The sequence below is a fragment of the Alexandromys fortis genome, unplaced genomic scaffold, assembly GCF_014885135.2.
Source record: "Alexandromys fortis isolate MF-2015 unplaced genomic scaffold, M_Fortis_MF-2015_v1.1 scaffold_219, whole genome shotgun sequence".
Classification (NCBI taxonomy): Eukaryota; Metazoa; Chordata; class Mammalia; order Rodentia; family Cricetidae; genus Alexandromys; species Alexandromys fortis.
This window is the reverse complement of record NW_026068092.1, coordinates 700,358-726,911: the sequence shown is the minus strand read 5'-3', so window position 1 is coordinate 726,911 and position 26,554 is coordinate 700,358. Positions and strand designations below refer to the sequence as shown.

The window sequence follows — 26,554 nt, the reverse complement described above, 5'->3', positions numbered from 1 at the left end:
CACCCTGGCCTCACCTGACAGGCATCCATCAGTGCTCCTGAGGTTATGTAAACAGAAGAAAGAGCACTGAAGGGCATCTGACCCACCATGACAGCTCCAGTTCTGTTGCCTCCACACGAAGGAAAAACTCTGAAACACCCTTACCCATCACAAGCTCAACATTTTATTATCAACAGCTCATGTTCACATGAAGTCCAGCTTGTGAATAGGGAGGCGGGAGATGGCAGGGGCTGGCTTAGCCACTTGCTGAGATAGTCCTGCTCAGAACCCACAATGCTTGCTGGGCAAGCAGGGGTCTAAGAGATCCCAGGATCCACACAATGGGACTGACCAATGCACACAGGATCCCCTAACACAGAGAACTACAGGATCTCCAATTATCTCCATTATCTATCCATGTGGGTTTTTCTTGTGCCACGTTCAGTTTCTAACATGACCAGCTCTCCTGCAGGAGCATGTCTAGCCATGAGGAACTGAGGCACAGTTGCACTCTGCATTCAGGAAAGGGAAGGCCATAGCTGCTATAAAAAGCCTGCTTCTGTTATTTGTTCAGGGAAGAGATCACTGGCCAAACATGTGAAGTGAGAGGCACTGCCCTGCTAGTCAGCCAGGCACACACGTGTGTGTACGTGGTGGTGGTGGTGGTGGTGGTGGGACTGAGCATGAGGTGCGGCACATGTGTAGGACACACCCAGGTCTGACTCAAACCTAGTGTTCAACTCTGCCATTCCCCACTGGTATAGACAAACCCTGAGCTGGTTATGAGGTCAAGTATTGGTAACACACAGATCAGCGGGTCCTGGTCCTAGGGATGCTGGCTGAGTCACAGACATGCAGTGTGGCCATGGAAGGTTCCTATCCTTGCTGACCCTTGAGGCACAGCATCCTTGCAGTGGGGCTAACTCTGTAGTGTGAACTCATAGGTGTTGGTCTCCCAGCAAGAGGCGTCTTTGTCCAGCATGCTTCGTTCTGTGAAGGTCACATGGCCATCTGCATCCACAAGGATGATGGTGTTGGTTCTGAAAGAAAGCATCCTTTAGCCCCAGTTCCACCGTTCAGAGCCACAGCTGGGACCAGACCTGAGGCACAAAGGGTAGGGTAGGCCCATCACACCAAGGACTGAGCTGGCTACTCCTCTTTTCTACTCCTCTTTTTTTTTTTTTTTTTTTTTTTTGAGACAGGATTTCTCAGTAGCAATGGAGCCAGTCCTGGAACTCACTCTGTAGCCCAGGCTGGCCTTGAACTTACAGAGATCCAAACCCTGAGTGCTGGGATTAAAGGTGCGCATCATTACCACCCGGTCTCAACTCTGAGGACAAGAGGGGCTTATCAGGAGGGGCATCTGGGCTTCCTGGCCAGTCTCATGATGGGTGAGTCCTGTTACCTCTGCTCTAAAACGCCCCATCTTAGTCTGACCCTTTTCCATAGCAAGAGCCAATTCGCTACATCCCTCACAGGGTTGTAGAACTGACAACTCACTACCCCACTGAAGGGACACCATGGCGGGACACCAGGCTCCCAGACACCCAGCCATGTCTGGCTCTCCAAGAGGTTAAACTCTCAACTACTTGGGGCACATGACCTGTTTACCTAGAAAAATCCCTCACGTCCTTCTTCCAGCACTAGCCCGGCTGTCACCTAGCTCACTTTCTTCGTCCTTTCACTCCACCCTCTGGGGGGCTTTCATGTGTGAGCCCCTGTCCTTCAAGTGGGGTGGGTACATAATAAAGACCAGCCCATACTGCCACTCCAGCATGTAAAGCACAGGCTTTGAAGAATCAATGCCACGGCAATGCCAACATTCCAAATGCCATTTTTGGCTTCTTTGAACAAGTGAGGCAGGCAGGAGCCCCACCTAGGATACTACGACAGCTTCAGGAAGCCAGAGCTCTGACCCACCCAGCCCCATGGGCACATAACCTATAGGATCTGTTCAACCTGCAGTGGAGTCTAGAGCAGACTCTGGAATGCACTGAATTTGGGAGATGCCTACCCATAGCCAGTTGTGTTGTGGGGGACACCCAATGGGAAGGGAATATGCCCAACAGTTCCAACCATGATCACCTGGTGCCATAGGTGGCGCAGCGCACACACACGGCTGCATACTTGCTCAGAATTGGCTGTACATACTCCCGGCCCTGGTCCTCAATGGCTGGATCTGGCAGCTGTCTGGAAGGATAGAGGTCCAGAGAAGCTGTTAGTCCCCTATCTGCCTGTCTGTTGCTTGTGTATCTGAGGGTCCTATTTGCCATGTTGGCAGCCAGAGGTTCCTAAGGATACCTTGGCATTAAAAGGCTGTAGGGAGAGGAACTATAGGCTTGTTTATAACTTTTCTACTTGGGTCCTTCTGCTTTGTTGCCATTCCACCAGTATCACCATCACTAAGTCTAGGCATTAGATGGCACATGCATTCTCTATTGTCTCTTAGTGGGCATCAGTCCATAGAGCCTCCTTAAGAATCACCAACCAGCACATCTTGTACCACAACTATAGTTATCAATAAGAACAGCTAGAGCCATAATTGGTCTAGCCAAGTGATTGAGGACCACGTGGAGCCATGGCTGAGCAAAGCCCAGAACAGCTCCACAAGAGGGCAGCTGATGCTGAGGATGGAGAATGATGTTAAGGTTCAAGGTCCACAGGAGAGAGTGAGCAGGGGGCAGGGCAGTCCTCACCCTGTGGAGGATGAAAGCATGGCAAAGGGTTCCTTTGAAGATTGCAAGGAGAATAAGATGGAGGAACACCAGGCCTTGTGTGCAGAAAGTGGCCAAGCTTAGATGAAAATGGGAAGAAGTATGGGACTGTGAAGGAACAAATGCTAGGACTCTTGGCTGAGGACCAAGTGCCCCATGAAGAGGTCCATGAGCATGGAAGAGGGTGGGGGTGTTCTGGTCCTTCCAGGGACAGGAGTGTCTATGCCTTATGCTTACCTGCAAGGTCACTGGAGGCAGGGCATAGCAAAAAAAAGTCCTAGCTTCTGGCTTCTCTGACTCTTCTCCCTAAGGTTTGCTGAGTAACTAGAACCTTCTAGACTATCACACTAGCCCATCTTGTGTAGAGGGCGACCAGACCTCAGAGAATACCCAGTCCCCCAGAGCACAGGCCCCTGGTGCACCATCTCATTATCCAGGGCCCCACTGGAAACCCTGACTGCATCCCTGAGAGGAATGATCTGCATCTTAAGGAGGTAGAGGATAACAGGTCAGGCATGCTGTGCTATAGCCGGGAAGCTACTCTGCTCATCTTCACAGGCCTTCAAGGTAGCAAATCCTGCCTTTCTCTCTGCCCTAGACCTGTGTGGCTGCCCCAGGGGGATTTGCTCACTTACGGCTCCTCATTGTTGAGTACACCTAGGAGATGGGTGACAAGGGTGTCCTTAGGGAGTGCCTCGCTCTGCTTCACCACTTCCATGAAGAGTTGTTTGCCAAAGCACAGCTTCCTCCAGGGCGTCTCCAGTAGGGCATTGCTTAGCCCATAGGTTCCTGTAGGAAGAAGGTCAGCCTCGCCATGTGGAGGCCCAGATGGCTGGGGCAGATGGCTTAAAGTCAAGCATCTTGAACAAGCCACCAGTGGAAGCTGAATTTGATGTAGGACCAGCTGAGGCCCTGGAAACTTACTCTGGCTCTGTTGGAGCCTCCAAGGCCAAGCTGTCAGCACCGGTGTCACTGGTTTTTCTTTCTGAAGTAGTTTGGGAGACCACTCTATAATGGTGCTGGGTAACTGGGCAGTCACAAAGACTGGAGTTGGCCCTGACCTCACACCCTATGCACAAACAATTAAAGGACAACACGATGGCTCAGTGGGTAAAGACACCTGCCACCAAGTCTGATGATCAGAGTTCAAGCTCTGGGATTCATGTGGTGGAGAGAGCTACACCTGCCAAATTGTCCTTTGACCTCTGAGGAATGGGCACGCAGGCAGGTACACACACATACACAACAAATAAATGTTTGAGGCAAGTTTGTTTGTATGAGATCCAGACTCCAAAAATCAACCCCCCCCCCAAAAAAGGAGCACTTTAGGATCAAGTGTGGTGGCATGTATCTATAATCCTAGAACTCAGGAGGCTAAGGCAGGATTGTGGCAGGTTTGAGGCCAACCTACACAGCAAGGTTCAGGTCAGCCTGGGTTAGAGCGAGAATCCCAAAGTACACACACACACACACAGAGAATATATAAATTTTAAAAGGAAAAAGCTTCATGACCTTAGATTAAGCAATAATTTATTAGGTAAGACAATAAAAGCATAAGTAACACGATAAATGAGGCTTCATGTAAATTTAAAGTTACTCATTTCAAAAAAAAGTGCCAAAGAAGTTAGATAAAACACAAAATGGGAAAGGACTTTTGTGAATTAGGTGTCTGATGAGATTTGTAGATTATATAGAAAGAACAAAAATCTTAGATGGACAGACTACACCTGTAATTCCAGAATTCAGAAGGTGGAAGTGGGAAGATCAGGAGTTCAAGGTCATCCTTAGAAATATACTGAGTTGGAGTCTGGCTAGCCTGAAATTCATGAGCCCCCCACCCTGCTTCCCCCTCACTCCCACCTAAAAAAGAAAAGAGGTGACAGGTAATGATGTTAAAGATAGAGAGCTTTGCCTAGTATGCCAGAGGCCTTGGACCTGAGTCAAGAGCACCTCGTGTTGGGGACGGGGTGGGGGGTGGGGGACAGAAGGCTCAGTGGTACAGTATGTGCTTAGCATGCTTGCGGGCCTGGGTTCCATCCCCAGAACTTTCTCCCCCTAGATTCAGAGAGCAGCAAGCCTTGGTGAGAGTTCGGGAAAACAGGAACCTCTATAAACTGCCAGCAGAAAGTAAAACGTGCAGCTGCTTTGACGAACCACGTGGAAGTTCTTCCAAAGGCTCTAGGTGGAGAGAGATGTGCTGGGCCAGCGAGATGGCTCACAGGTAAAGGCAATTGAAAACATCAAGTAAGCCAAGTAGAAGTCAGCGTCCTCTGCTACATGGCTGGTTCTGTCTGAATGAAATGTCCAGAAGGCATAGGAGGGAAGAAGGAGCAGCTGCAGGTGGGTCTGGGGTTTTTTGATGGATGGTGAAAAATTTTGGAATTACCTGGAGCGTTCTATGTAAATCAGGCTGGCTTTGAATTTACAGAGATCCGCCTGCCTCTGCCTCCTGAGTGCTGGGACTAAAGGTGTGCATACCATGCCCAGAGCATCATTTATTTTTATTATTTTATTTGGCTTATTGAGATAGCATCTCATTATGTAACCCTTGCTGGGCTGGCCTGAAACTCACTATATAGAACAAGAGTCCTAAAACTCACAGAGATCTGCCTGCCTCTGCCTTCCAAGTGTTGGGATTAAAGGCGTGCGCCAAGGCCGCCTGGCTTCACATTTGATTGTAAATGAAGTCCAGACTGACCTCAAACTATGATCCTTCTGCCTCATTCTCCTGAGCATTGGGTTTCAGATGTATACCACTCTCAGCTTATATGAAACACTCCCACCCAAATACCTCTTAGGTAAGAGGCTTATCATGGAGTCTTGGCTAGCTTTGAACTTATTCTGCATATCAGCCTTGAATTATGACTATCTTTTTGCCTTTACCTCTCTAGTGCTGGGATTACAGGCATGTGTCACCACAGCTGGCTGTGTGACAGAGTTTACATGCACAGCATATGAGACTCATCTCAAGGGCCCCATTCTGTAGCCCAGGCACTCACTATGTAGTCACTGCTAGATTTGAACTCAGAGCAATTCTCCTGCTTAAAAGTGGAGGTCTGAGGATTTCCCAAGAGTGTATTTAGTAGGTGTGAGGGCCTGGCTTCAGTTCTCAACACTAGAATAAAGGGGGTGCAGATCAAGTAGGAGCACACTCAGGGCTAAGTCATGACATAGACGGAACAAGTATCTACTGTAAAGATCCGGCAGAAAACAAGCTGCAGTCGGAGTTTTCAGGCCTGAGAACGGTAGGCCTCATGTCCTTGTCTCCAGCCGCTCTCCCAGAGGCCTCTGGGCCACTAAGGCCGACTTCTGGGGTACGAATCCTCTTCAGTGGGTCTGCAGACCCCAAGAAGCTGAAATGAAAGGGCTCTGACCTGGCAGGAGATGAACCCCCGTGACTGCCTAACTTAGGACTTCAGGTCAGGCATCAGCTGGGAGCGCAGCTGTGCCTGCTCTGGGCTTGCGCAGGAAGGTAGGATGGACACCACCAAGGGCAGCTCAAGTAGCTGCAGCTGGCAGACAGCCCTGGGTGAGATCTAGTAGGAATGAGCAGATGCTACACTCTAGGTGTGAGCTGCCTATTCTAGGATCTCATCATCCCATGGCATCCTGGCCTGGACATACCCCAGAAAATGGGGGGAGCTCTACAGCTCTTTGGCCAATCTGGGGCTCAAACAGTTCCAGGAAGTCTTGAAAAGCTGAAGCCAGCCTTGGCATGAACCAGTGTATGTATGAGTTTTGTTGTGAAGCATGCCAGGACTACAGGTCTCACCATTATCCCTGGAGCTAATAACACAGGGTAGGGCTACTCACCACCCCTGGGGGCTGCTCTCCACTGCCCTTGAGCTACACCTGGAACACAGCATTTTGGGCCTCAATTGGGAAGGAGTGACATTTGTCCTGCAACCTCATTTAGTAATCTGCGCCAACTGCCTAAGAAAGACTCCGTGATTTGGGATGCAGAAACTGTACTATGAACGAAAAGTGTCACACACAGGTGGCTGTGACTGCTGCTGAGGACACTGACTCTCTCCCTAGGGTAGGGATACCAATGGTATGGGTCAATGGCTCAGCTGTAGGGACCAGGGGCAGTGTCCAAGGCCCTCAGACCCAAGATGTTACCAGCAAGGATTGCTCACAGGCTGTGAATGAAGGAGCTGGCCCCAGGAAATTAGTTCACCCTGTGCTGTGCTCCCCATTAGTGCTGTTTTCTGTGGGTCCTGCTCAGTCTTGGCACTAGACCTGGGACAAGATACAGACATCTCTTTTTCCAAAGTGGCTTATAGGGCCATGTGAGTATATGTGTGTGAATGAGTGTGGGGGGGGAGAGGGAGGAAGGGAGAAAATGTCAGCTCTGGGTAGAGGCAGGCAGCTGGTGGAAAAGGCTTCCAAGAAAAGACAACACCCAGGGAAGAGAGGGACAGCAGGCCCAGCTGCAGAGACTACAGCCTGGGCACAGGTGTGGTAAGAGGAGAGTATCCAGGAGCTAGGGCAGGGGACATGGGACAAGTATGGCACTGGGTGTAGGAGGTATACATATGAAAGGAGCTGAAGTGTGTGGTGTGTGCATGTATCACCAAAGGGGTCTGGGGAAGACAGTAGGTGGTGACCCCCATGAGATGCTAGCTGAGCTTTGGGGGCTAGGACAGGGGTCCAGAACAGGTCAGCATCTCCCAGTGTAGTAAAAGCCCATGGGAGACTGTATGCAGATGTGGGCAAGTGCAGGCCACAGTCCTACACAGACCACAAGACACATTTAAAAAATGTGTCAAAAAGTAAAAAGTCAAAAAGTCAAGTTCCAGGAGAACAAAGCAACAATAGCCTGGTCTCTGAAAAGAACATGGTATTCCCAACATAGAGCAGCTCCCACCCTGTCTGGACACCAAAGCAGGCTCACCTGGTGCCAAGACAACAGGCTCAGGCTGTCCCCGGTTTCCATAGTAGCAAACAACATCTCCTTTTGTTGTGCTGTGAACGGAAGCCAAAAGCCAGACAAAGTCACATGGGAACCACAAGCAGCCCTGTTCCCAGCACTTCCCAGTGATCTCACCTGCCTTGCCTCTAGCTCAGGCTAGTGACCAGCACAAGGACGATGGCCCACTTCAGCCCAGCTCGGGGCCTGGAAAGCTGGGCCACGGAGACACCAGCCCCTGTCCATTCTCATAGGTACACTCCTGGCTCTCTACTGGAACCAAAGAGGAGGAAGCAGATGTGCAAATACCTCGCAGTTCTCTAACACGGATGCTGCGATAGCTGCATGCCACCCCCAGCCCTTCTGGTGGGTCACGGCGGCCACTGTATGGCCCATCTCTACGTGCTTCTGACAGGCAGCCCCAGAGCAGGCTTCTGAACAAAGTGACAAAGACTATCTTCTCCTACTGTAACATTTCACAGCTACACGGCTGTAGCTGCTGAAAAAGTCCCAGTTCCTCCACGCCACAGGAAGTCTTTCACTGGAACTCAGAAGTGACTGAAATACTTTCCAACGGACAGTGACAAGTGGGGGTTTTCGGTTACCGCAACGATTCCTCTTGCTCCCCCTGTCCAGTAGTCCGCAGTCTGGGTTCACACCCCTTCACATTCTTCCTCACTCCAGCCCTTACAACTTTGTGAGAATTTTTTTTCTTCAATATTTTGTGTGTGTGTGTGTGTGTGTGTGTAAGGACCCAAGGAATTGGGTACCCATGCCAGGGTCCCTGTCACCCTCGCCAGGGACTAGATAAAGTGTGTGTATTGGGGAGGTACTGTCCAGGGGTAGCTGTGACCAGGACAAATATCTCTCCATTGAAGGCCTTGTTTTCTTTCTCTCAATCTCTTTAAGAGTCATTTGACATAGATGCTGGGAACTGAACTCCTGTCTTTTACAAAGACTGTATGCACTTTTACCCACTAAGCCATTTCTCTAGCCCCAGGTCTTGGTTGCTGTTTTTGAGACAAGGTCTCACTATATAGTCATAGCTGGTCTGCAACTCTTTAAGTAAATCAACTGGCCTTGACCCCACCAAGACCTGCCTGTTCTCTGTCTCCGAAGTGCTGGGAGTAAAGGTGTGTAGCACTATGACCAGCTTAGACCTTGGTTTATCAGTCCCCAACTGCTACCCTCAGTGGTAGCATTAGCAGCCTGAATTGTGGGATTGCTCTTTAGCTGAACTCTGACCTTGCAGGGTCTATAGCAAGGAAGGCTGCTCAGATCTCCAGAGGCCCAACTGCAGAAGCCACTACGTATCTGCCCAGAGAAATGGGAAGCCACCATGTATCTGCCCAGAGAACATCAGCCTTGTTTTCACCCATTTGACATAGCTACTGAGCAGTCATTCCTGCCCGCATCAGAGTCATGGTTCTGGTCTCTTGGGACTAGATCAGACACACATGAACTACTACTGAAAGTGCACACCCAGCTCCATGTTTGGAGAAGAGAGAGATCAGGTTTATGGCCTCCAGGGCCCCCAGAGTGAGAAAGGAGGATGGCAGCATGCCCTCCTAGCGCCCACTCCAGGGCTTCTTCCTGACCATTGCACCTCACTCAGCTTCCACAACCAGTCAATCTAGCCATGTAGTCCTGGAATGACACAGGACACACATACACAAGGGATGCTCACCTATGGACCTGTGGACCTGCCCCTGTGGTAGGAGCAGCTCAGGACAGATATCTGGGTGTAGGATGACAGCAGCTTCCCTCAGGAGGAAACCTGCAGCTAATAGCACTCACTGACTGATAAAAGGGAGATAAGGACATTTAACCCACTGAAAGGCCAAGCATATCAAATTTCTGTTCCTATAGCCACATCTCCAACATGAGAACACCTGGGAGCTCAAGCCAAGACAGACTGAGCCAGCTGTTATGAAGCATCCCCACTGGCAGTAATGGGGCTGGAGCTGCCCCAAGAGGCACTGTCAGCTGCTGACAGCAGTTCTGTCACTGCAGGAAGCCGGCAACCATACACTGTCTCAAGAAACTGAGCTCGGGGCTTATTCTCAGTCAGTGGATCTGAGACAGGCTAGGCCCTCGGGTGTTTGCCAAGCATCCCTCAAGTGAGGTCCCGGGAAAGGCCACCGAGCTGACTGGGGCAGGGAGCTGAAGACCGAGTTACCAAGGCAGACCCACCTCAGGTCAGCTGCCAGGAGGTTAAAGCCGTTGTACAGGTGGCCCTCTGTAGAGACCTTCTTCAGGTAGGAAAGGCTGTCCATGTCACCGGTCAGAAAGTGAGTCACAAGTTCACCTGTAGGCAGGACACACACAACAATGGCCAAGGCAGCAGCCATGAAGTCCTGCTGTGGGGAAGACTGAAGCAGGGACTTGGGAGAACATATGAGGGTTAATTGCACTGGGGCTCCAACATCTGAGCCAGCCATTCCTTGCTAACTGGGCTATTATGGAGAATGGCTTTAAAAATATTTTCTAGGGCTGGGTGGTGGCGGCACATGCCTTTAATCCCAGCACTTAGGAGGCAGAGACAAACTGATCTCTGAGTTTGAGGCTGGCTTGGTCTATAGAGCGAGTTCCAGGACAGCCAGGTCACATAGAGAATCCCTGTCTTGAAAAACAAAACAAATACAGCCCCCCCCCACACACACACGTGGGCCCAGAGCTCAGAGTTTCTTTGATGAAACTCAAAGCTGGAGAGATGGCTCAGCAGTTAAAAGCATTGACTGCTCTTCCAGAGATCCTGAGTTCAGTTCCCAGCACCCACATGGCATCTTATAACAATCTATAATGGGATCCAATGTTCTCCTCTGACATGTAGGCATACATGCAGGCAAGAGCACTTATATGTGTGTATGTATTACATAAATAAATAAGTATCTAAAAAAATAAAAGAGAAATGAAACTCAACTTGCAGGGGGCAATGACACAGTGCAGGAGTCAAGTCTGAAGGGCACTCCCAGGCACAATCACACGGCAATGCCTCCAGCTCTTTTCTCCAGCTCTTCTTCCTGTCACTGTTGTGTGACGGTCACATGAGAGGCTGGGGCTCACCAGCAGAAGCCCTGGCTGGGTACCTTCCTTCCTCAGTACCAAGTGAGACCTGCCTGTCTCCATCGCTCTGCCAGTCTTACCTAAGCTCCACCCCAAGGTGTCTCAGCTTTGCTCTACTTAGGTCCCACCCAATCCCACAGACCTCATACCTCTACCACGGGCATATGGGTCTTGCTGGGGCTGCAGATAGTTGGTGAGGGCCCCCAGCTTCCCATGTGTGCTGATGCCCAGCCATGTTCCTCCTGCCTTGCCTTCCTCCATGTCGAGTCCTAGAGCAGATGACAGCATTACCATCAGCCAAGTTCCTGTGACGAGTCCCACTGGGACCCTCTGCCCAGTCCTCATGAGACATGTTCCATAGCTCTGCCAGGACATACAGCTCCTCAGAGGGTCAATGCTGCCGCCACTAGGTCCCACACTAGGTTGCACAGGTCCTATAAGCCATAGATGGGAGGTATGGCCCAGGTATGAGTATGTGAGAGAGAGACCCTAGATAACAGGAAGTGTCCCAGCCAGACTATTAGATCACTACACTAAACATCACAGTAAAGAGTTATTAAGATGTCCTATGAGAAAGTGTGTATATATGAGTATGTATGTCTAATGTGAGTATGTTATTTGCACACCTGTGTGTGCTGGTACATGTACCTGTGCCCAGGTAGGGGCTAGAGGAAGATACTAACACTCTCCACTTTAACCCTCACAATAGCAGCTCACTAAGTCTGGAGCTAGGAGGGGCCATCACTCCACAGTGGCCCTGTCTCTGCCTTCTACGGCTCTGGGTAGCTCATGGGCAGACAAGACCATGCTGGTGGGTGCTAGGATAAACTCAGACCCTCATGCTCATGCAGCAAGTACTCTTACCTGATGAGGCATCTCCCTCACCCTAAAATGTCATTTGTTTGAATAAAAATCAATTATAACAGAAAAATAAACATAAAATGCAAACATAGGAAAGAAAACAAACTCTACGGTACAGAGCAGAATCACCTACATAGAAGCCCAAACTGACCCACGGCAACCCACTAGGCCCAGCAAGAGAGCAGGCTGAGAACTAGAGAGTGAACATTTACTTGTTCACTTACTGCTACATTTTGAGTCAAGGTCTAATGTAGCTCAGGCTGGCCTTGAATTCACTATGTAGTTGAGGCTAGCCTTGAACATCTGATTCTCAGGCGTGTTCTGCCTGTGCCTGGTTTCAGCACTGCATGCTAGGCAAGCACCAACTGAGCTCCCTCCCTAGCCCTACTCTCTTTCTGTAAGTCAGAGTCTCAAACTACAGCCCAGAAGGGCTTGACAGGTACCTCACGGTGACACTTCTGTTTCAGACTCAAACGTTCTGGGATTACAGGTCTGGCTACATCACCATGCCCAGCTTAGAAAATGAAAATTTAACTATACCATTGAAAACACTTAGAGCCCTGAACTGTTGGGCTTAAAAGATCAGGTGTGACTACTGTGTCAGTTCAAAAGAACAGTAACAGCGACTGGTACTGGTGCCAAGACACACAGATCAGTCAGTGTGCCACACCCAGTGTGCCCCGAGTCCAGAGCAGACCCAACATGTTTGCTCAGCTGATTTCAGTAAACAATACTGCAGTGACTAGGAGAATTAATCTCGACTCTTACCTCATACCAGACACAAAAACTGATTTCAGAGCTGGAGAGAGTTGCTAACATACTTGCCTTGCAAGTTATGAGGATCTGTCTGATTTCCAGAACCCCATAAGGTTCAGGATGAGGTGGTGCAAGCAGAGAAAGACTGATCGTGGGATCTTGTGATGGGCCAGTCTGGACTAATGAGTGAGTTTCAGGCTAACGAGACTTTGTTTAAAAGTCTGAAGTCAGTTGAAGTTGTCCTCTGGCTCCATGCACACATGTGCACACACATGTACATATAAACTCACACATACACACAATAAAAGCTAATTTGAGACAATAGTCAGACTGTCAACTTAGAGGCTTGAGCAGAAAAATGTTATGGCTTGGGGGAGCAACAGGCTTCCTGAAAAAGACAAAGAAAAACCATAAAAACTACATTTTTTTTAATTTAATTTTATGATTTCTTAAGGTTTTTCTTTTAAGATTTATTTATTTATTTATTATGTATTCAGTGTTCAGCCTGCATGTATCCCTGCAGGCCAGAAGAGGGCACCAAATCTCATTACAGGTGGTTGTGAGCACATGTGGTTCCTGGGAATTGAACTCAGGACCTTTGGAAGAACAGGCAAAGCTCTTAACCACTGAGCCATCTCTCCAGCCCCCAAAACTATATTTGTTAAAAATAAAGTATTCTAGCCAGGCAGTAGAGCAACTTGCCTTTAATCCCAGCACTCGGAAGGCAGAAGCAGGCCGATCTCTGTGAGTTCGAGGCCAGCCTGGTCTACAGAGTGAGAGTGAGTTCCAGGCCAGCTGGAGATACACAGAGAAACCCTGTCTTCAAAAACCAAAAAAGAAAAAAGAAAAAAAAGAAAAAGAAAAGACATTAAAGAAGTTAGTTGGCAGCCCATTTGCCCAATGAAAGACTCATATCCGGAATGCATAAATAAACCCTACAAATCAACAACTGAAAAACAAATAAGCTCTCACTGTCTGGTCAAGCATCAGAGAACAGGTTTACTCTCCCACACAAAACTACCAAAAACAAAGCCTATGAAAACATGGGCTTTAAGGAGGATTTGAGCAGGTGTGGTAAGGCTCACTGTCATCCCACAGTCAGGAGGCAGAGGCAACAAGCTTCAGGCTAGTCAGAAACACACAGTGAGACCCTGTCTCCTCCCATCCAAAGCAAAACAAAACAAAAAACAGGCTAGGGATAAGGCTCAGCGGCAGAACACTTGCCTGTCTAGCATGTCTAGGACCCCGGGGTTGATCCCCAGCACCGTAAAACAGCAACAAAAAGCCAAATGGGCTGGCAAGATGAGGAAGTGGGTAACCGCGCTTGAGGTCAAGCCTGATGTTTGACCCCCATAATCTACGTGGCAGAGAGTGCACACACGGATACATACACACAGATAAACAAACAGTAAATAAATGTCACTTAAAATAGATAAAGGGTCTGAGAGACTAGAAACAAATGAGACAAGCCCATGAGCCTCATGATGAGAGAGTTCCCCAGGGCCTAGCAGACACTGTGATATGAGGTCAGAGCTGAGAATCCAGGAGACTAAGGCAGCCAGAGTTCATGGGACAAAGAGCAGAGAGCTGGATCCCCGAAGTCATTCCCGCCTACTTATGCATTCAGCGCTGCATGTGGAAGCAGGGCCACTACTAGCCTTATTTGTTGGGTGCCACTGTAGACAGCTGCTCACCAGGTGTGAAGAAACACTTACCACTGAGGATCTCATTGTTGTTCCCCCAGAAGTCTGCCAACTTGGAGGGCCTGTTGTAGAATTCATCTCTGTTGGCTGCCAAGATGAACCTGGGAGAAGAAAGTTCAAGGGAAACCATGTGCTGGGGACTGAACTGCATATGCTCCCTCATGCAGCTGCACCTCCAGCCTCTCTGGTTTGACATTAAATTTACAGCAGCAGCAACATAAATAAGAATTGCCCCCATTTGTTGCCATACACCCACAGGCGCTCTAGGCAGCTCCTGGAAAGCTACATCCAGAGCCCCTGCTCAGGAGACAGGGGCTAGGAAGAGGTTTAAGTAGGAGGCAGGATAGAAAGGGAACTGCGGAGACATGGGAATGGAAAGGGCTTACGTAGCTCACCAACTCAGGGCTGAGAATTCTAGTACAGTTACTACTTACTGTTAAGACTGCCTGCATAGGGCAGGTACATGAGAGGGCTCAGTGGTTAAGAGTATGGACTGCTCTTCCAGTGGACCAGAGTTTGATTCCCAGAACCCGCATCAGGAAGCTCACAATTACTTGTAACTCCAGCTCTAGGGGATCCCTGTACTGACGTGCCCATATCCATAAAAATATAAATAATAGCCGGGTGGTGGTGGCACCCGGTGGTGGTGGCACAGGCCTTTAATCCCAGCTCTTGGGCAGGTGGATCTCTGTGAGTTCGAAGCCAGCCTGGTCTCGAGCTAGTTCCAGGACAGCTAAGGCTATTACACATAGAAACCCTGTCTCGAAAGACAAAATTAAATAAATAAGATCATACCTATAACTTTTTTAAAAAACTTTTTTTATAATTCACTTATTTGTATATTATGTACATTGGTGTTTTGCCCACATGTATATCTATGTGAGGGTGTCAGATGCTCTGGAACAAGAGTTACAGACAGTTGTGAGTTGCCATGTGGGTACTGGGAAATTGAACCTGGGTCCTCTGAAAAAGAAGTGGGTGCTCTTAACCACTGAGTCATCCCTCTAGCCCCCATACATACACCTTTGAGATATACCTGCACAAGGCACAGTATCCTACACCTGCGAGATGTGCTTTCAGAAGGCAACAGAATAATACCGCAGACACTGAAGCATGTCTGGGGAAGCCCACACCTGCCTCGAGCATGTCTTGATGCCTAAGTGTCTCTACTAACCTCTCTGCCAAAATCTCTTCTCAATAAACTCCAACTCTGCTTCATGTTGACTTACCCTGATATTTTTTTTTCTGTGGTGAAGTCAAGCCAGGTGTGATGATACACAACTTTAGTCCCAGCACTAGACAGGCAGAGACAAAGGCAGAGGCAGGTGGAGCTCTATGAGTTTCAGGCCAGCCAGGGCTATATAATGAGACCACATGCAGCCCATGGGGGCCAGAAAAGGAACTGGATTCCCTGGGACTGGAGTTACAGGTGGCTGTGAGTTACCATGTGAGTGCTGGGAATCAAGCCTGAGTCCTCTGGAAGAGCAGCCAGTGCTCTTAATTGCTGAGTCATCTCTCTAATTCCTCACCTGCCTATTTTAAGCAAGAACTATGTTTGCCTAATTACTGAAGAACACTAACTTCTGGGCTATTTTTTATCACAGGTTCAACTGCTGATGGCTTGTGGGGACTTTATAATCAGGAAATGTGCTAGAGAGATGAGTACCCACGTAAAGTCCTAGATGAAAAGAAAAGCAACTCCCTGAGCTAACACTTGGGAGGGACCGTGGTACCCATGAAGGTTCATCTGTGCTCTGAGTTCAAGTTCCTAGCACCCATGTGAATGTTGGGTGTGCATGGTGGCCTGTCTTTAACTCCAGCCATGGAGTAAGCTGAGTAGCTAGGTTACTCACACTGGCAAGCTCTGGAGTCAACCTAGAGACCCTGTCTCAATGCATAAGGTAGAGTGACAGAAGAACTGCGACATGAACCCCAGGCCTCCACATGCATGTGCACAAATGCACGCATACATGTGCACATGCATACCTTAACATACTCATGCACCCACACATATGCATGCATACCACATGCTTAAGAAAAACATTTTTAATTAGAATGCATCATTTTAGCTTTGTGAATGGGAGTGAAACACTGACATTTCCCCAGTAAATAAATAGAAGGGCATGCTTTTACTGTATTTGCATTTATAAAAAAATGCAAGTTTCTCTAGATCATGGCTCTCTGGGTGACTGGACAGGCTACACTGACTTACTGTGGTTACTGATCAATCTTGTCAAAGCTGTTAGGTTGCCTGTAAGAGTATTTCATATGATCAGTTATAGAGTTTGAGGTGCACATAATTGCCAATCAGAGTAAAAGCATTTATTTGCTTTACTTTTGACCTATTCGTCGTTAAGAGGCGTTATGCTAGGTCCTGAGTTCAACCCTTAACTTGAATAATTGCTTTATTGTATTTTATTTTTGCAGTGTTGAGAAGACAATTCTCTACCACTGAGCTATCTATATATCACACCCCAAGAGTTAGTTTCAAGCATCCTTTCCAGTATCGTATTTTATAATTCTGACCTGGGAGATTTTAGACTCTTAGGGATCATGGCAGAAATCTAAAGTACTGCTCACTTGTCCTCTCAGGGAACAGGTCAGAAGCTATGTGGTTGCAACTGAGGTTGCAGCACGCCGCTCCCGCCAGCAGAAGAGACTACCGCAACAGGATTCTTCTCAGAACACACTTTATTGGAGCACTTACACTTGAGGTTGTAGAGAGGCAAAAGACCCTGTCCCCGTGAAGCAGAAGAATATATACAGTGCCAGACAAAGCCCTGACGTGTCATCAACCCAATGGCTCAGGCCAGAATGGAGTGATCGTGCTTAAATTATGATTGGCCAGATCGGATGGCCAGATCGAAATACTCCCCTCGTGGGGGGGGGGCTTGCGCGCATGCGCTGTGCGCGCGCATGCGCACAAGTTGTCTGTCAAGTTGTGCACAAGCTGTCAAGTTTGACGTGGAACAGCAAATGGCGCCCAGGCTCCGTGCCCCTGACATGACAGCGCCATGGTGCGCGCTACATCTCCGCGCGCTACATGAGGTGACACCTGCTGTCTGCCACTGTCACTGGACGTCCCTGGAGCTGGAATAGAAGTAGCTACCGGAAGTGAACTTCATCCACAAAGCTGGGAAATTTGGTTCATATTCATTCACTTGCCCAGGGCTGACTTAGTGAGATCTGTATTAGAGCCTCTTCACCTCCATCAGAAAAACAGACCAGTGTGCTGTAAGCTGGCAGCTAAGCTTCCTCCTTGTAGACATGAGCATCCAAGTGCAGGGAGAAGTCCCCTGGGAAAGCCATCGTGCTGACTGATCTCCTTGGAGCTCTGGCTTCCCCCTCTGCCATAATGGATCACCACAGGCTGGCAGCTTCAGCAACAACATTCATTGCCTTGTAGCTCTGCAGGCTGGGAGTCCAAGATCACAGCACTAGCAGATCCCACCAAGGTCCCGTTGTCTACCTCTGTGTTCACATCCAGCATTCTTCTGTGTGTTCACTTGTGTGGCTTCATTTTACCTTAATCACTTGTTTAAGGTCTATCTCTACAGAGAGTTGTATTCTGATGTACTGGCAGTTAGGATTTTTATTTTTTACTTTTTGGTTTTTTTCAAGACAGACTCTCAGTTTATAGCTGTGATAAATTGCTGTCCTGGAATTCACAGAGATCCACCTCTCTCTGGAGTGCTGGGATTAAAGGACTGTACTACTATACCTGGCTGCAGTTAGAATTTAAACACAGGAACATCCTGCAGTTGCGGATAGCTGTCCAGTTACTTTTTTATTGCTGTGATAAAACACTATGACCAAGGCAGCTTATAAAAGAAAGTATTTAATTTGGGGCTTACAGTTTCAGAGGTTAGAGTCCATGACTGTCAAGCAAAGGTATGGTGGCAAAAACAACGGGAGCTCACATCTTCTTTTTTAATTTTATTTTATTTGCACTAGTATTTAACCAGTGCATGGATGTCTTTGTGAGGGTATCAGATCTTGGAGTTACAGACAGCTGTGAGCTGCCATGTGGGTGCTGGGAATTGAACCCAGGTCCTTTGGAAGAACAGCCAGTGCTCTTGACCACTGAACCATCTCTCCAGCCCTGAGAGCTCATATCTTAATCCACAAGCTGGAGACAGAGAGCAAGCCAAATCTTCTGAAACCTCAAACCTCATCCTCCCGTGACACACCTCCCTTCCTCCAAGAAGGCCGTTCTTCCTTCTCCTTCCCAAACAGTTCCACCAACTGGGACCAAGTATTCAAACCTATGAGCCTATGGAAGCCATTCTCAGTCAAACCTAAGGAGACTTTGCCCACTTCAAAAGCCATCTGTGACAGACATTGTCCTGAGGACCAAGCCTAGCATTGTGATCAATTTTTTATTTCTTTCAGAATTTCATGTTGCCCAGGTTGGCCTTGAACCTCCTCTTTGCATCCCCAAGTGCTGTGATTACAAGGTGTGAGCCACATCTGGATCCCAATTGATAATTAAGGCTCAGGTGATTTAAGCCCGTTTCCTATATTTGGTTGTGAGCCTAGCCTTTAACGGCTGAGCCATCTCTCCAGCCCTTAAGCCCGTTTCCTAATTATCATATTGGTGATTGAATCATGGTTGGTCCTCAGGATCTCAGACTAACTGGATGTGAAAGTGATCTGCCATCTCTCCAGCCCTTAAGCCCGTTTCCTAATTATCATATTGGTGATTGAATCATGGTTGGTCCTCAGGATCTCAGACTAACTGGATGTGAAAGTGATCTGCCATCTCTCCAGCCCTTAAGCCCGTTTCCTAATTATCATATTGGTGATTGAATCATGGTTGGTCCTCAGGATCTCAGACTAACTGGATGTGAAAGTGATCTGCAGTGCAGCCCAGGTGATTGGTAAATCTTAGAGATTGTCCCCAGAGGTCAGAGCCTCTCCCGGCAGGGATGAGGTGGGCGGAGCTTGCCACAGGCACAGGCTCTGAGTATTCCCTGGTGGGAGAGGAACAGCTAAACTTCAGCTACCCAAAGCTGGACAGAGGTGGCAGGCCATGGCCCAGTATGGATCTGTTAATGTCTGAGCTTTGCAGAAGGAAGCCAGTGAATATGTGATGACCCCAGGAATGAGGACGGTGGTTGTGCTCCTCCTCTCCCTGCCGGGCTGTCTTGTCCTGCCCGAGCCCACTGTGTAACTGGGATGCTAGGTGTGTGCTGCACACTTGGCTTTCACAGGTCTTTACTACCTACTTGGACACGATGTACTCTTGCTGATTTCTTTTAATTTTAATTTTACCTGCAGGTGGTCTTCAAAAACAAACTATCAAGTGGGATCTGCCAACCCTGGAATTTACATGTCACTTAAGACTAAGAAGCTGTTTGGTGGGCTGGGGCACCCCAAATGGAAATACAACTTTGTTTTTGCTGGTGCAGGGGAGCTTACATGAATATAAGGGCTGAGGAGAGCAGGGGAGCAAGTCGAACCACTTCTCAGCTTAGTACCAGAAGGCTCAGATCCATACTTTACTGCCTACATTTTTGGTTTTCTTCGTTTTTTGAGACGGGGTTTCTAAGTAGCCTTGGCTGTCCTGGAACTCATGCTGTAGACCATGCTGACCTCTAACTCAAAGAGATCTTTCCACCTCTGCCTCCCTAGTAGTAGGATTAAAGATGTATGCCACCACCACCCAGCTTTTTAATTTTTTTCCCAGTTATAAGTTTTATTTTTTTCCTTTTTTTAATTTTTATTTATTTTTTGAACAGCTTTTTAATTTTTAAAACTGTATATATATGGTGTTTTGCCTACATATATATCTGTACATCACTGGAGTGCCTGGTGTCTGTGGAGGCCAGAGAGGGTACTGGAGTCCCTGGAACTCACATTACAGACAGTCGTGAACTGCCAAGTGGGTCCTGTCCTCTAGAAGAGCAGCAAGCCATCTCTCCAGCACCTCCACTGGGGATCTTATTATGGCAGTGACAGATAGGGCTCTGCTCCAGGCACTGGAGTAGGGGCTGTTTCTCATGCTTGTTATTGGTACATTCATTAGTTTGTTCACTGCTCACCAGCCAGCCCCTCAATGTAACCACCTCTTTATCACTTTCCTTGCAATATTCCACCTGCGGAATGGTCCCTGACTCCCTCTGATGATCTGCCAGGGGCCACTGGAATCGCTTCCTTTAGACTGACCCAACTCCACTGCCTGTCCTCTGCAGAAAGAGAAACGTTACACCACTGCCTTCCCACTCCCCAGCCTGAAATGAGGGATTTCAGTCACTGTGACAGCATGGTGTGTCTCAGCTATTCTGCAAGTGACTCAGCACGAGAACCTCACTGAAACAACTCGGATCATTTCTATAACACATCCAGGCAAATGCATAAGAGAGGAGTTCTGAAGTCCTTTTCTCATTATGGGTTAAATCTCTGCCTTATTCGCTACGGATAAATGCTGACAAGTCCTGGGGAGAGAAGGGGCTACTATTCACTCTTCCTGCCCACTGTTTCCCACGTCCTTGGCTGATACTCAGCACCTCCAGTTTCCTCACTCCTCAGACAGAGTCCAAATCCTATGGATGCTTTCCTCAATCTGCCACCACCCAGACCACTCATCCAAACCAGCGCAGAAGAGTCTCAGTCACCGTCATCAATTGTGCGGCTATGACCCTAGCCACAACCCATAGAACTGCACCTCATCCCCTGTCTTGACATACCTGCACATTAGCTCTGAGTCCCTGCTCTAGAGTGGGATTCCTCCCAGCACCCCACGCTAAGCAACCACTGTCCAGGACAGCAGGACCAGGCCTGGGCAGGTTGCCTCCAGACATCAGGACTTGGCTGTTCAGAGCCTGACCCACACTCCCGGCAGCCTGCCCTTGTCTCCTGCATACATGGCACTCTAGTGGTGAGGAGAAGCCATGTACCCCAGGCCCAGTGTAGCATGGCAGAGGCAGGACAAGGGCATTCATTACCTGTATGCATTTTTGGGAACAGGACGAGGATCAAACTTAAAGAAGATGATGCACATGGGTTGTAAGGGTGGCTTTGCTCACACGGTCACAGGTCTGTGGGAAAAGGAGAATAGTGAGCTGTCAACAGCAGTGTCAGAGGGCCTTTAGATGTCTCAGTGGCCCAGAACACAACACCAGTGAGTGGGGGTGGACAAGTGAGAACCAGGTGCTTGGTGACATCACAGATACTGCCCTTCACCTGGGCACATCAGCATCACTTTGTAACTCCACCATCACGACACTCCCTGACTCTGGACACACCACATGGGGGTGGTGAGTGGGTGCTAGAAGGGGCAACAGCAGGATTAAGAACCCCACATGAAGCTAGGGTAAAGGGTAGCAAATCCTCTCCCCAGAAATGGCACCAAGTACTCCCCATGAGCCACTGTGGGAGATACCTTCATTTCAGCCCACAGCACCCCGAGGCCAGACATCGGGGCCCACTCACCTGGGATAATTTGTGACACATGTCCCCGCAGGCCTTTGTCCAGCACACACACCTACTATTCCAATGGACCTAATGGTTCTGCATATCCACATTAGGAGGCAGAAACCTGTGCTGGGCATGTGCACACACACATGGTGCTAAGTGAGCACAATCCCTTGTCACACGGAACCCATGCCTCGGAGCCTCCCGGCCCAGAAGGCATTTCCCTGAGTTTTCTAGATCTGAAATTAGATCTAGTCTAGATGCATCAACTCTGGAAAGGAGCCTCAAAGAGCCCTGAAATGTACACAGGTGCCATGATTTGGTGTTCCAGGACATGGCTAATGCCTGCAGCTGAAACCTGGGACAGCCAAGAAACTGTTTCAGCACTGAGGGGGCCAAGCAGTGAGCAGGGGGCAGTGTGCACGGACACGAGTCCACTAAGGACTAAGTGAGGGACTGTGTGTCACTCTGCAGATATGTGCATGCATCTATGTTCATGTGTACCTGTGCATGGCATTTGTACGCAGTGTGACACTGTCTTCATGAGCACATGCATGTCCAGAGGAGACCAACACGTCATAGAGGCACAGACAGAAGATGCCTCGGAGGTCAGGGTAGCTGGGGGGTCAGGTCAGGCTGTGTTCACTCTCAGGTCTGGGGAGAGTAGATGCAGTGGCCTTGGCACTAAGGTGCTAATCATGACATGACCACTTGAGTTTGGGTGCCTCCTAGGAGATGGCACATGTAAGATGGTCTGTGGCCCTTGATGGCTCTCCATATAGGAGACCAGCACAAGGCCTAGCCCAGTCTCTACAGGTTAAGGCACCCATGTCCCCAGTCTCCATACAGGGCACTGTCCTTGATAAGAGCCTCCATGGGCACATGAGGAAGCATGGCCTGGAGACCTGGAGACAGCCGTCACAGCCACTACAGCCTTGGAGGGGGCCCAGGTCTGGGGACACTAGGGATATCCCTGGGACAGACACTGCCAATTCTAATTCTTGGGTCTATGCTTTGTACTCACAGAACAGGTTATCGCGGCCACATCAGGCCTGCCACCAAAGCAGTGCTGCTACAGTGGTAGAGGGGGCTCAGGCCACAACTTGCCATGGCTGTGGCCTGCCCGAGAGCCCATGGAAGCAGGCAGGCTCATGAAAGTTTTGCATGGACAATGCCACCACGTGTCTGTCCCCAGAGTATCCGGCAAACTGGGGCTTAGTGACTAAGAAAACTGGCCGTGGGGCTGGAGACATTTCAGTGGTTAAGAGCACTCACTGACTGCTCCTCCAGAGGACCCGGGGTTCAATTCCCAGCACCCACATAGAGGCTAACAAGTATCTGAATTTCAGTTCCAGGGGACCCGAAACCCATGGCAAAATACCAAAGCACATAAAATAAAAATAAACAAATTTAAAAAAAAGAGAGAGAGAGAGAAAAGGAAGGAAGGAAGGAAAGAAAACTGGCTGCTCTTCCAGAGGATTCAGGTTCAATCCCCAGCACCCATGTGGAGGCTCACAACCATCTGTAACTCCAGTCTCAGAGCACCTGTTCTGTCATCTGTAGGCACCAGGCACACACATGGTGCACACATGTACATGCAGGCAAAACATTCATACATATAACGGTTTTTTTATATTAAAAGGGGTTGGTCTCTGAGAAATTGTGCCTACCCAGCAGTCCATGAAACAGAGACAGATTCACACTGTGGGGCCAGGGACCCTGAAATTCAGTGATTTGGGCTATCAAGAAATATCGGCAGGCATATCACAAACTAGACATGCTCTGACTCTAGGAAAACCAAAGCAGCCAGGAAAACAGAAGCAGGATAGAAACGGTAACAGAAAAAACAGGGTTCACAACGTACAAAAACTTTTATAAAGTCCTTAGAGAAATAATGGCTATAGGAACTACAAAGCCCAGGAGATCTGGGAGGGGGGAGGTCATAGGGAAGTGGCAAATTCACAAGCAGAATAGACACAGCTAATGAGACAGTCCAGCAGTTCTCTATGTTGCTCCTGTCAGCTGCTGTAGATGGGGGCTCCTGGACTAACAACACACATAAAAGCCAGATCCTGATGCCAGAGAACAGGCCAGCACTCTAAACCGTAGACTCTTTTGGTCCTCCCTTGGCTGTGTACCCAGATACTGGGCAGGGCTACCAGCAGAAACAGTTCTGACCACTATCACCAGACACAGCCAGAGCAAGGGTGTTTTTCCAGTTCAGCTGCAGGACTTGCTAATCTAGCTGGCCCAGGTGGGCAGCAGACCAGCCCTCTACGCTGGAGTGGTCCACAGGAAGGCCACCGATGTGTCTCCAGGCAGCCTGGAGTTGAAGGTGCTGGCAGAGCCCAGGGCTGCGGCCTGGATGAAGACGCAGTCATTGGGAGAGAAGGACCAGAGGAAAGCCAGCCCCTGGGAGGGGGACCATCAGGAACTGCCTTTCTCTCCAATCCCTCACCCCCCACTCAAGTCAGGCCCGCTGCTCAACAGCCCCTCGGCCCTCTCTGGCCAGCAATCTACCCCTCATACCTTTCCTACTGTACCTTTCTCACAGCAGATCCTTCTGTCCCCTGAGCGCAGATATGACCCCCAAGAAGCTACTGGCAAGCTCCTGTGAGTCTCAGGTGTCTCCAACTCAGTGCCCACGGAGTTCTGATGCTCTTTTAGGGCCTGATGGGGTCGTCTTAGACTTGCTGCATATTTTAGCCCCCTTCTTGCTCCTGTTGACCTGCAGGGCTGAGAGTAAGCCCTGGGTCCATCCCCTAGCCTCCTGCTCGCCACACTGTGTACAGGGAAGTGGATCTGCAGATAGTCAAAACTACCCCACAGGTCAACACCCCTGAGCATGGCAGATATTTTTCCAGGACCTCTGGGACAAGCAGAGCCCAAGGGACCACAGCAGACTACATGCACAAGGGTCCTTAAAAGTCGTAAGACTGTGCATGAGGGCCACATCTGTGGGAGAAAGGAGCCTGGTTTTCCTGGTGATGCCTCTACCTTGCCTGGTGCCACTCTTGGGCACATTAGCTAATGAGTTCAGTAGAATTTGTTTGCCTAGAAAAGCCAGAGTGACCGGGGTTATACAGGAGTCTGAATTGCCTGAAGCCAGTTTAGTCAGTCACCATGAATAAAGAAAACTCCCTGGAAGATCTAGAGAAATAGCTCAGCAGTTAAGAGCACTGGCTGCTCTTCAGAGGACCTGCAGGCACATGGTGAATCACAACTACCTCTAACTCCAATGCCTTGTCTGGGCTCCATGGCCACTGTACATATGCAGTACACAGACATACATGGAGGATAAACACCCACACAATACAATAAAATGGAAAACAAAAACAAAATCTAAAAGAGCCCTCTCTGGACATTTGTGGAAGTGGGTGAGGAGAGCATGAAGCCCTGCTGAGCACAAGAGTCCCAAGGATGGATCTCTCCGAAAGCGTCGAACAAGCGCCGAGACAGGGCCTGGGATCTGAGCCAAAGGTTCTCGAGGTTACAAGTGCACAGAGAGCCCAAAGCACCCCTATCTCACACCCACTTGGCCTTGGACAGAGAGCTCACACTGTGTCCTTGGCCCTGCCTAGCAAAATTTAGCACTCCACTTCCTGGAGTGATCTCCATCAATACAAGTACATAGCTCTGCTCAGTGCTCTCCCTGGCAGCCAAGATGTGTGCAGTGAGCAGGTCTGGGCCACCCACACCCTGTTTACTCTGACTAGTCTCTCTGGAATGTCTTTTGGGAAAAGTGTCTTCACTAATGTGAAGCCTATGTCACTATGACTTGTGATGGTGGCCTTTGGTCATGTAGTTATCAGCTAGAAACAAAGTAAGGTCAGCCACCTAGGCTAGCAATCTCCCTAACCCACAAGTGAAGTTCAGTAGAATCCTGGATGCCCAGGTTAGCAGGCTGCTGAAAGAACTGAGCAGGGACAAGCAGTTCCACTGAAAACTGGCAAATAGGAGCCTCTGCCTGGTGTCACCTGGATTCTGTTCTCTGTCCCTTTTCTACTGTGGATTTTAATCTGTACACGAATACAAGAGCCTTTTGAACTCTGCATCCTCCTATCAAATCGTCTTGCGTGAAGATGGGCTTGGGGTTTCTTCACCAACATCTAAACTGTGGCCCTGCAAGAAGTCATCACACAGTGGCTCAGAGGGCGGAGTACCTTGGTCTAAGGCCATGCAATGGCCTCCAGTTCCTGATGAAACACTAACCCTCTTGCTCCCTTCCCCATCTGAGAGCTACCAGATTCACTATACTCCTAACAAAAGGCTGGACGGTTCCATCAACAGGCTCCACTCCACGCAGGCCACTTCCACAGCCCAGTCCACTGCCTCTTTGCTCCACCAAGACATTACCCCCTAAGTACCCACGGGACCAGAAAATTGTTGTTGGAGCCTGTGCCTGATCATGGGCTGTCTAATTGGTCAAACCCAGACTAAACACAGCCACCCTACATATTAAGGGAAGATTAGATCAAAAAAAGAGACAGAAATCCACTCTGGAAAACATTCAATTCTGTAGCTCCAAGTCTGATATCCAGGACATGTAGTGTGATGTGGGCTCCACAGGGCTTGGCCAGCCCCAACCCACATGTGTTTGTCTGGAACACACATGAGCTGGCTCCAGGTTCTGCACTCAGTGCCATTTCACATTACTGGCACCCCAATATTTAAGGGTTCCTATCACAACCTGTTCTCCATCCTTATAGCTGTACACATCAAGCACTCAGGGAATCTCCTGAGGGAAATCTAACCCTGCTACACACTGCCTAGCATAAGACTTTCCTTAAAATAACAACAATTAAAAAGAAAACAAAACCTAGTACAATGATTCTCAACCTGTGAGTTGTGACCCTTTTGGGTTGAATGACCCTTTCTTGGGGTTGCATACCAAATATCCTCCATACCAGATATTTACATTATGATTCATAACAGTAGCAAAACTACAGTTATGAAATAGCAATGAAAATAATTTTATAGTTGAGGGTCACCACTTATTAAAGAGTCTCAGCATTAGGAAGGTTGAGAACCTTTGATCTAGGAGCAAGCCTCCAAGTCTCTGCAATTCTTTTCTTTTTTAAACAAATTATTTATTTATTTATTATGTATACAATATTCTTCCTACATGTATGCCTGCAGGCCAGAAG

At 48.8% G+C, this 26,554-nt stretch overlaps 1 protein-coding gene across 5 annotated transcripts in view; it reads right to left on the bottom strand.

The window, feature by feature from the left end:
• Window positions 1–140: 140 nt before the first annotated feature.
• The window catches only part of Tango2 (transport and golgi organization 2 homolog), a 42,774-nt gene continuing 16,360 nt past the window's right edge, over window positions 141–26,554 (bottom strand). For 4 of the 5 annotated variants that reach the window (XM_050122959.1, XM_050122957.1, XM_050122956.1 and 1 more), the window contains exons 2-9: window positions 20,939–21,031; window positions 14,004–14,092; window positions 10,821–10,940; window positions 9,799–9,913; window positions 7,591–7,661; window positions 3,329–3,482; window positions 2,065–2,169; window positions 141–1,019 (exon numbers count right to left, since the gene is read on the bottom strand). In XM_050122959.1, coding sequence (XP_049978916.1) covers window positions 899–1,019; window positions 2,065–2,169; window positions 3,329–3,482; window positions 7,591–7,661; window positions 9,799–9,913; window positions 10,821–10,940; window positions 14,004–14,092; window positions 20,939–20,994 — 831 coding nt within the window. In that variant the 5' untranslated portion in view covers window positions 20,995–21,031 and the 3' untranslated portion in view covers window positions 141–898. The remainder of the gene's footprint in view (window positions 1,020–2,064; window positions 2,170–3,328; window positions 3,483–7,590; window positions 7,662–9,798; window positions 9,914–10,820; window positions 10,941–14,003; window positions 14,093–20,938; window positions 21,032–26,554) is intronic. The other variant, XM_050122960.1, reaches the window with a different exon arrangement.